Source organism: Calidris pugnax, unplaced genomic scaffold, assembly GCF_001431845.1.
Source record: "Calidris pugnax isolate Ruff unplaced genomic scaffold, ASM143184v1 scaffold18, whole genome shotgun sequence".
Classification (NCBI taxonomy): Eukaryota; Metazoa; Chordata; class Aves; order Charadriiformes; family Scolopacidae; genus Calidris; species Calidris pugnax.
The window spans coordinates 5,198,003-5,208,683 of NW_015090812.1; the positions used below are offsets into that span (position 1 = coordinate 5,198,003).

General features: G+C 34.4%; 1 protein-coding gene across 5 annotated transcripts in view; it reads left to right on the forward strand.

Moving 5' to 3' along the window:
* The window catches only part of EPS15 (epidermal growth factor receptor pathway substrate 15), a 52,346-nt gene extending 41,930 nt beyond the window's left edge, over positions 1-10,416 (forward strand). For 2 of the 5 annotated variants that reach the window (XM_014939334.1, XM_014939336.1), the window contains exons 20-25: positions 504-637; positions 1,364-1,433; positions 3,074-3,150; positions 3,664-3,826; positions 6,411-6,589; positions 8,489-10,416. In XM_014939334.1, the coding sequence (XP_014794820.1) occupies positions 504-637; positions 1,364-1,433; positions 3,074-3,150; positions 3,664-3,826; positions 6,411-6,589; positions 8,489-8,635 (770 nt within the window). In that variant the 3' untranslated portion in view covers positions 8,636-10,416. Of the gene's footprint in view, positions 1-503; positions 638-1,363; positions 1,434-1,767; positions 1,838-3,073; positions 3,151-3,663; positions 3,827-6,410; positions 6,590-7,159; positions 7,197-8,488 lie in introns of all 5 variants that reach the window. The other 3 variants (XM_014939337.1, XM_014939335.1, XM_014939338.1) reach the window with 3 other exon arrangements.
* The last annotated feature ends 265 nt before the right edge of the window (positions 10,417-10,681 follow it).

The window sequence follows — 10,681 nt, forward strand, 5'->3', positions numbered from 1 at the left end:
TCTCTATTTAGACTGGCTGCATAAGCAATGGTATTTGCTTGGTCCTGAGTGCAGTTATTGGTGACAAAAAAGCAAAATGGCCAGTAGAAAGGCTATAGCAAAATATCATTGTGCACCAAGTCCCAAATAAGAAAACACCTATTGTGTTTGAGGAGTAAAGAAGATAAGTAGGAGAGTTGTGAGAAACAATAAGTTTTGTAAAATGCTCCATTCCTAGGGGTATTTGGGAGTGCTTGGTTAAAGAACCTGCAGGCTCAGATGATTCTGGAACGGAACCACTGGCACCAGCCGAAGTTTTCATGATGTGCAGAAAGTGTTGGCTTGACCAATATTTTGAATTGCAGAATACAAATTATTCATAGATTAATTTCATACTTCAAAGATCCTTGGTCTTAAATGTGTCACCTTCTTGCAGTATGAAAGAAAGCAATATAACGTTTAGTTTTTAAGATACCAAGCTAAGTAAAGCGAGCAGAAAAGTTAATGAGGTGTTTATTTTTCAGATCCCTTTGGTGGTGATCCCTTCAAAGGCTCAGATCCTTTTGCAGCTGACTGTTTTTTCAAGCAGTCCTCCACTGATCCTTTTGTGACTGCTGGCACTGATCCATTTAGCACTGCAGACAACAGTAATATCACAGTAAGTTTGGTAGCACACCTTTTACACCTATATAGCATTTGCACAAAATAACTGATTTTGTGCATTTGGACATGCCTTGAAAAGCTGATGTTCAGAAATTATATAGATAAAAGGTTACCTCTTACCCCATGGCTCTGTCTTTTCTTTTTTGTGTCCTATTTACTAGAAATAGTCACAGATGAGACAGAAGTAAAAAAAAAAACAAAACAAAACATTTTTTTTTTAGATGTTTCAGTGTGGAGCCCCACTGCTCCACAGGTAAGAATATTTGAGAATAATGAAATCCCACATTGTACCCTTTTTCATCCTTTGAAAGTATTGATCACTGTTTTGAGAGGAGTTTCTGATAACAGGCTTGTTCACTGATGACAGAAGTAAAAAAAAAAACAAAACAAAACATTTTTTTTTTAGATGTTTCAGTGTGGAGCCCCACTGCTCCACAGGTAAGAATATTTGAGAATAATGAAATCCCGTTAATGGTTGCCAAATGTGTTGCACACCTTGTACCCTTTTTCATCCTTCGAAAGTATTGATCACTGTTTTGAGAGGAGTTTCTGATAACAGGCTTGTTCACTGATGCTGATAAAGGCTACTTAAATATTTTATCTTAAAACTTTTTATATTAAAACCTCTAAACTAAAATAAATAATGATTTTATTATTAAAATTTGGAATCTTTTAAGCTGAAAAACAAATTTCCCTCCAAAGGATTTTCTTTTAATTTTAGACAGAGATATCAAAGAAGAATGACCCTTTTGCTCCTGGTGGAACAACTGTTACTACATCAAACGATCAAGGTAAAAGTAGATTATACATGACGGACTTCTGGGGGTTTATTTTTCCATGCTATTGCTTGTTTTTGTTTCTAGTCTTTTAACTGAATTTGCAATGGAGCTTTCTTGGGATTTCCTACTTCTGAATTTTCCTATAAAGTATGACATAAGGTGTAAGTTTGCTTTCTGATAACAGGCTTGTTCACTGATGCCGATAAAGGCTACTTAAATATTTTATCTTAAAACTTTTTATATTAAAACCTCTAAACTAAAATAAATAATGATTTTATTATTAAAATTTGGAATCGTTTAAGCTGAAAAACAAATTTCCCTCCAAAGGATTTTCTTTTAATTTTAGACAGAGATATCAAAGAAGAATGACCCTTTTGCTCCTGGTGGAACAACTGTTACTACATCAAACGATCAAGGTAAAAGTAGATTATACATGACGGACTTCTGGGGGTTTATTTTTCCATGCTATTGCTTGTTTTTGTTTCTAGTCTTTTAACTGAATTTGCAATGGAGCTTTCTTGGTGTTTCCTACTTCTTCTGAATTTCTCTATAAAGTATGACATAAGGTGTAAGTTTGCAGGGGGGTACTTTATAAAACAAAACTGTCTTATCTGTAGCGTGTATCACTGAAAACTGATTCTGTTTCCTACTTCTTCTGAATTTCTCTATAAAGTATGACATAAGGTGTAAGTTTGCAGGGGGGTATTTTATAAAACGAAACTGTGTCATCTGTAGCGTGTATCACTGAAAACTGATTCCACAAAAATGTTCCTGTGCCTTACCTAAAACTGGTGAAATATCCTTATCTAAGTGTTTGGACTATTTGAATGGCTTGTACTGGTTCCCATCAGGGTTGTTTTTTAGAGATTTCATGTTAATTTCTAATACAAGTGGCTTTATTCTATAAGAGATGTGACTACTTCATCAAGAATTTTTGCCATTGAGGTTTAGGGAAGACTCTAATCTGCTGTTTTCCCAAATTGCATTGACAAGTGGCAATCCAAAACATGAATCCACGTGTGATTTCAGATTGTAAACCTGTGCAATTTAATTGTAGGGGAAAAAAAAATGCCGTTTTCTAGAGACACAGATGAGGTAAAGACAGTCCACTTGTTGCTTTACAGTAGAATAGTAGTTTTAACATATTTTCAGGCTAGTAAGAATGAAATGTTGAAATAGATTGAGATAATAGGTTTAGATACTTTATTCCACAAGTGAGCCTACAGTCAGAAGGGAGCTCCTGTTTGTGTTCATATAAATATACGTCTGTGTATGTTTTTTTTATGGGTCTATGCACACAAAAATATCTCTGTGTGTATACATACATGTATCTTAGCAGAACACCCAGCAGTATCATTATTTGATACTTTCAGTGGAATTTAACTTTTTTTTTTATGTAGGAAACCAGAATACCAGTATTTCTTCTTAATTGCTCCCTGTTCAGGAGAATTATTATTCTTAATCAGTAGTTGACATTTAGAGTTTTTGTAAAAGCTACTTAACTTAAAGTGCCCACCTCGTAAAATACTTCACTTGAATTAGTCTCTGCTGCAAAACATGTAACAGTTACGTTGTAGGATTTTCTTCAATCTCTTTCATATTTAATTTAATATTTTAATTTAATTCTGTTTGCTTGATTCATGTGTATTTAGCTACAGACCCCTTTGCCTCTCTGTTTGGAAATGAATCCTTTGGAAGTGGCTTTGCTGACTTTAGCACGCTGTCAAAGGTAACGTGATGCTGCTGCCCCTCACAGAAAATGCATGAACCCCACCACAGTGACAAGACGTAGCTTTATCTCTCTACCAACAGTTTCCTTATGGCTTTGCCACTACTGAAAATTTATAGTGGATGACGTTCTTGAAAAAGAGGTCTTTATAGTAAATTGTCCTGCAATTCCGTTGTGAAGAATGCAGTGTAATCTTCGTGGTTTTATAATTAAAATATTACTTCAATTATAGAGAAAATACTTATATTTTTTAATTTGCTGAGTTTAATAGCAAAAGTATTACTTTTGCATGTATAACTGCACTCTATATTGATGTGCACGCTAACCATTCCTGATTTTCCTTCATTTTCCATCTCCTGGAGTATGTGGATGATAAAACCAAACAAAAGTGTTTTCTTTTTGTCTTAGTCCAAACTTTCAGTTCTAAGTAAATATTGTATCATTGAAAAGAAGGGGAAGTATAGTATAATTGCACTGAAAATGTGTATGTTGCTGTTTTTTTTTTTGTTGAAGGCCAACAATGAAGATCCCTTTAGCTCTTCCACATCAGGTTCTGTCAACAATGTGACCATAACTAAAAACTTATTTGAGGAACCACCAGCTAAAAATGAGGATGTTCCTCCTGCGTTGCCCCCTAAAACAGGAACTCCCACGAGGCCCTGTCCACCACCACCTGGTAAGAGCTGATACTGAGATGCTGTTAACAATTAGCTGCTTCAGCATTGGCAGTGGGACAATTCTGAGGGGATGGTGAAGTGTCTGAATTTAGAATAAATGAGCAAGATGTGACACATGTCTGTTCCCGATTTGGTGGTGATTTCCTCAGAGTTAAATGTTGTATGGTGTTTGGGATCATAGTTTGTTTTTTGAAGAGAGACAGGAATTAGAAAACAGGAAAACATAGAGTTATTATAAGTATCTGCAAGATAACATGGCTGCAAATTAAATGGTTACTAATGTGATACCTTGTGAATCTTGGATTAAATTATGTTTAGAGTGAGAAATTAGTGTGTGTTAGCCATTACAAAACCTCTGTTTTTAATGCAAAATTAATTAAATAGGGTTAAATGACTGTCTCAGGTTTTCAGATTAACATTTTCCGGGTGTCTGTAGGAGTAAACCCAGCCAACGCAACAGTAATGAACCCAAATTTCCTGTGCTGATCTCTGTTCAAGTGAGAACTGAGCCCTCTGGTCTGATCTGGCACAAGCCACCCTGCTTTCTAGAAAAGGCCGTGATTGTCAAAGAGAACACCTTCTTGTGGTAGCAACAAGCCCATGTTACAGCAGATTCCTCACTCTCAAGTTTTTATTGCATAGATTGGAGATAGATTACCAGTATTCCTTTTTAAGTTTCTGTCCTTTGTTTCATTTTCCTTAAAAACTCTACTGCATCATTTTTTCACTATTACACTATATGGATGAATCTTAAGGTGATTTGGAAAACTGCAGCATGAAACTTAAACTTATATTCATCTTTTTCCTCAAAAGAAAGAGGACACCACAAATGTAGGAGTATTTATATTAAAGTTTAAATGCAGCTTTTTAGTTTCTAATGTTGATGCAAGATCTGGTTCATCCTTATGCCTGGCAAGTAAACTGTTTCATTGCAAATAACCTTAAACCAGCTGACATGACAAGTGATGATAATTTGAGTGTTTGATAGTTGAATGTTTTGATAGTGGTGGTCCTTATTTAAAAAAACAAAAAAGGATTTTTGACTTTATTGTATAGGAGTGGTTATAATGTGGTTTATAGACCTGCTTTTAGAATGCAAGCTTCTAGTGGCAGAACAGCATCATCAGTATCAAAAGATGACTAGAAAAAAAGTAGCGTATTTTAATTTGCACATATTAAAAATGATGCTGTGGTTATCTAAGTAACCATTCCCGATAAATTATTTTCCTAATGGAAATAAAAAATGAAGGTTCTTAAGTATATTTGTTTTTAATTACTCCATTGGCCTTATTCAAAAAAAGGGAATGATTTTGCAAAGAAATGCCCCAAAATCTGCCTCTTAATTCATCACACTAGTGGAGAGTGTGCAGAAGGGCTGTTTGCTTGCCTCTGAAATCTATTGCCTTTCTAGATACTGATAAGCACCCCCATTTCATGATTTTTGTGGCAGATTTGGAGATTTGAAATTTCATATTATTACAATTCATAACCCATGTAGAAATAAAATTTCCTGGATGTCATTTGAAGCTGCTTCTCCCACGTTATCCAAGAAATAGACATGCATCATTTGCCAGTAACAGAGGATCAGCAGTGAGTGAGGGCTGCCATGGCAAGGTTATCTGGGAGGTGTCTGAATAAATCATGTATTCTCAAGGGGGTATCCTTTAAATCATTGCCAAATTAGAATATCTTTTGGTCCTTAAAAGAATTTTTAGACTAACTTGCAACAGTGATATGCAAAACAATAAGCACTTTGGTTCAATTCTGCACTTTAAAATGGCAACAGAAGCAAGTTTTAAAATGTGACCATTTTAAGTGTCAAACCACTTTGCAGAACCTGTTAGTTGAATTGAAGAAACTGCAGTGAAACCTTTTCTGTAAGCAGTGACATACGGAGGGAATGGTGGGAAGAAATTCAACTCGGCTATTCTTGGAAGTATTTGGGTTAATGTCCTCAAAGGTGTTGAAAGCTGACTGGGGTTAAGCTGAAAAAAAGAACGAGTGGGGGCTTGTGCCTGATTCCGTTATATCTGCAGGTACTTAGGCAAGGATTAACAAAACAGTTCAGCCTGTTATCATACCCCTTCATTCCAATAGTTTAAGAACTACAGAAATCCCAGGTGTTAGCACAGGGAGAAGACATGGTGTTTTTAAGACTTACAAATATATTTCTAGCCTCTGAATGAAATGGTGTTAACTTGATCCAAACAAATAATAGAAGAGCCTTGCTGGAATGATAATGGACAGTTCATATGCAGAAGAAAAAACACTCTGCAGATAGAATAGGGGCTCAAAACTGTTAGAAATTCTCTTCCCAAAATAGTTGATTAGTACCTAACTGTGTTCTTGAATCATTAACATCTGTGTGTTCTTCTTTACCTGATTACCCTTTAAGAAACTGTAGAACATACCCTCATTTTTTTAAATTGGCAACCCTTCCTCTGAAGTCATTGCAACTCCATTAGTTTATCAGAAGAGGTTGCATGCCAAGTAGCTTTTGAATTTGTTTTTTTTTTTTTAAACTATTTTTGGCATGTTATTACCTGCTATCTTAAATTCATTTTAAATTCATTTTAATCTAAGGGAAAAGACCTATCAATCAAATAGACTCTTCAGATTCCTTTAAACCGAGCGATCCATTTCAGCCTTTCCCCACCCCAGACATTCCCAAAGAACAAGAAGCAGATCTATTCTGTGATCCATTTGCTCCCACCAGCGTCAGTAAAGAGGCTGACCCCAACAATTTTGCAAACTTCAGTACTGTGAGTAAACACTTTTTACGTTTGTTTCAGTATAATGACAGCTTTGAATTGTTCACACTGAAGTCTTCAGTCTAATTTAAAATATTAAAACATATCCCATGTACAAAAGGGATATCGCTTCCAGTTAAAACAGTATTTACATTTCGTTTACAGCTGAGGCTGTCCTAAAATGAAATACTGCAAAATGTTGTCGTTAATGTTTAAATTGCATTGCTTTTATGAGTTTTTCCATGGAGGTCCCCTAGCTTTTAGAAAATAGAAATTTTAAAATACCTGTGTTCTAGGGATTATCCATTTTATCAGAGTGTGCAGTATAATTTAAATTATATATCTATAACAAGCGCACTGTTAACTATCCAATTAGAAATAAAAGGTGTGATTTTAATTTAGCTGTCACTGAACTGTTTGGTCATAATTTCAATGTACTGAAATATTGATAAACAGCCTCATAATGGTGTATGTTAATGAAACATAATTTGGTGAGCTTTGAATGGTTAGTAAATTCCAGACTTGTGTACAATGAAGTAAAAAGAAGTAAGTGTCTCTTTATAACCAGAATCCATTTCATAGAAGTCGTGGTGTCCAAGCAGTAGAAGCAAATCTAAAGGTTTGTGCATGCCTATATTTTTATTTTTTTTCTTTTGAGCTTTTGCAAATAGGAGTTTTAAAAGGCATCATCTTACTTTCAAGCTTGATACCTGTTAAATGCAATTTGCATTTACAGTATCTTGATCGTATTGCTTTTATTTTTTTAATTTTCAGACCTAATAAACTATGTGCTTGATTGAAGTAAACTGAGGATTGACAGGCTCTCAGGATTGACTTGCACTGGTTGATGTGTCTTGTAGCATGATAGTTTCTGAAATGCTGTTACTGTTATCACTCTTATTTGTTAGAGAGACTGAGAAGCCAGTTTGGAGGAGAGACTGTGAAATGTGGAGGAGAAAGCAAAAATGCTCATTATCTTTATGAAGGAAAAAGTATTCTCCCCCAGCTGCAATTACCACAAATACTAAGTCAACTATGGAGAAAATTCAAGCTTTTGTACATTGATTACTAGCTAATTTCTACATCTGAATCAGCTGGAATATAGTATGATAACCCTTTCAGACTTAACATTGGGACATTCATGAAGACATGGGCTTCTCTTAGCTTTTCTGCATGCTGACTAGAAACAGACTTTAGCATAATCTCTTGTATTTTATTTAAGATAATACCCTTAACTGTCTCTGATTTATCATCATTGCGCCACAGAAATTTAGCTCATTCTTTTCACATCAATATACATGGAAAGAATCTGTTCCTTTTTTTTCCTCTTCTATCACACTGACCTTTCTCTTTCTTTCTACTAGGCTTCTAACTCTACCATTACCTTATTATTTTGCTGTTTCTTGGTAGAAGTATTTTTTATCCGCCCAGTTAAAAATGGTCATTATACAGCTAATTTTTGCAGTCATTGTCACCTGGAAAAAAATCAGCCCTAATGAAAGTAGGGTCAATCAGAATGTCCCACACTGTGAGAGGGGTGTATTTTGCAAAATGTTCTCCTGATTTACTAAAAAATTTTCTTGCATAGACTGGCTTTGATCCAAAATTGTTTGAATTTAAATTATAGCACTTTCTGCTCAGGAACTTTTTTGAAACTTAATACTGAATTTTGAAACATGGCATATTTCATAGAAGTACATAAATTGGATGGCTTCAATATAGTTAGTAATAGTTAAACTTTAGACTAAGATAGTGTTAATAGTATATTAAAATTTAAAAACAAGTAATATTTGAAGACTAGAATATATAAAATTTTGGAAAAAGTGTAATTGTCCCTTAAACCAAGGACTTGGACAGTATTAGTTACCACTGTATTATTAATCTGGTTTATTTTATCTTTTAAAAATGCAGTATTCAACTGAAGAAGACATGATTGAATGGGCTAAGAGGGAAAGTGAGCGAGAAGAGAAAGAAAGATTGGCAAGACTAAAACAGCAAGAGCAAGAAGACTTGGAACTGGCTATTGCACTCAGTAAATCTGAAATATCAGAAGCATGAAGTTTAGAATAAGATTTTGTCTTATGTCAACTGTTTTGTCCCTTTTCCTGAATACCTAACCTATTTAAATGTTAATCAGAAAATACATATATACAAGAAACTATGAAAGGTTTTAAATTTCTGAAAGTGGTGTGAATGTTTCTGCTAAATTAAATCCTTTTGGTTATTGTTTGAATAACTGTTAAGTTTAGCATTCGATTTCTCTCAAGCTTCCAGGAGAACAAAGTACTTTTCCCAGCTGTAAGCAAATCAGTTTAAAACACAGATAGCGAGATTGTAGTTTGACTGTAATCTGTCAGCAGTTGGTAATTGAGCATAAAGTGAACATAGCAATTATTCTGCCATGGCTGACTGTCTCCCATCAAGCAGTTAGTCATTTGAAACCTTTCATCCTTCTAAAAAGGTTTCAGTAATGCCAGAGTTGTGGAGTGCTTTATTTTATATGTATGCATATATAGATATTTTTTTTCTCTTCATTGAAGATTCTGCATTTGGATTTGAAATAATAATCTTCATGGAGTCTAAGAAAGAATGTGTCTTTCTGAAACCTTTAATGCTTTTCTTGCATGGTCATAGGTATTAAGACAGACCTTTTATTTTGTTTTGTAAAGCAATTAAGCTGAAGATACATGTGCATTTGCTGTTGGCCAAGACGACTGTCAAATATGAGACCCCACTGCTATTTGAGCCACTTTTGCCTGTGAAATATGCAGCTGAACTGGCAAGTTTAATAAGTTCAATTTGAAATAGGGTTGAGAATAGAAAGAAAAAGCAGGTAGTCTGATTTTTTTTTTATTTTATTTTTTTTTAACCACAGTTGTTTTCTGTATATGTAATTTATTGAATGCCAACTGATAGTTGCACCTTAAACTGAATGATTTCTTTATGGTCACTGAGTCAGAGTAGGTTTGATAGAATGTTAATGAAAATAACTTAATGAAAATAACTTATTGTTCATTTTGAAAGAACTCTATTCTGGAGAATCGGTTTCATTAAAATAATTCCAAAAAGAGTAATCTTTTCCCTATCTAAGAAAAATGGATGGCAGCAGCATAAACATCAAGAGATTATTTTTTTTTCTTGCACTTTTAACCTGTGGTCTTTTTGTTGAGGAAATTGAAGTGTTTCAACACACGGCACTGGGCGGGGAAAGGGGAGAACTCAGCCATGCTTCAGTATATTTAAGCTCTTCCCATTACCTATCAATGCTGCTGTTGTACAAGTTTGAGGATAGTTTTCAATTTTTCAGGAAAAATGAGTAACCTGACTGGGATTGTTTTTCTATTGCACTGGGAAATGAGCATTTAAACATCTGCTCAAAAAAAAAAAAAGTAACTTAAAGTTTTGCAAGTATTAAATAGTTATAACTTATCTATACATCTTTGTAATGAGTGTACACTAATCTTGCAAATCATATGCTTAACTGGATTACATAGACTCTTATCTTTTGTTAAAAATGTATACTCAGTGGACCAACACAATATTATATGTATATATTATATATATATTCCTGCTTTCCTTTATGGAATTTAAAGTTTTGAGTCATTTGATGTTACATTTCATGTTACTGACTCTGACTATAGTACTTTTACTCAGACTACCAACAAACCACTGCTGTGAGCTAAATGGCATTACGTTATGAAGTTTTAACTGTTTTTTTTTTTAAAAAAAACACTTGTTCAGGTGGGATTAGCCTCTATTTATAGACTTCCCTTTTGTTTAAAAATTCTAACAATAGCCTGTAATTATGAAGAAATAAAGTTTAAGTACATAAATGTGAACTGTTTGCCTGTTTTTTTCAAAAGGGTGCTGTGCTCTGTAAAGCAATGTGTAAATGTAATGCAAACAATATAAAGGGTTCCCATTGTAGTCTGATGGGAGCGGGTTAATTTTCAGAGGGGGAAAAAAAGCTGCCTGAACCTTGAGGTTAGCTGAAGTGCACACTAATCCCAGCTGTCACTTGCTTCATTAGCAATTGTGGCTGCTTCAAAGAAAATTCAGGCTACTCTCATCCAAGGATTTTTGCCTGCACAAGGGTTGCAGAGC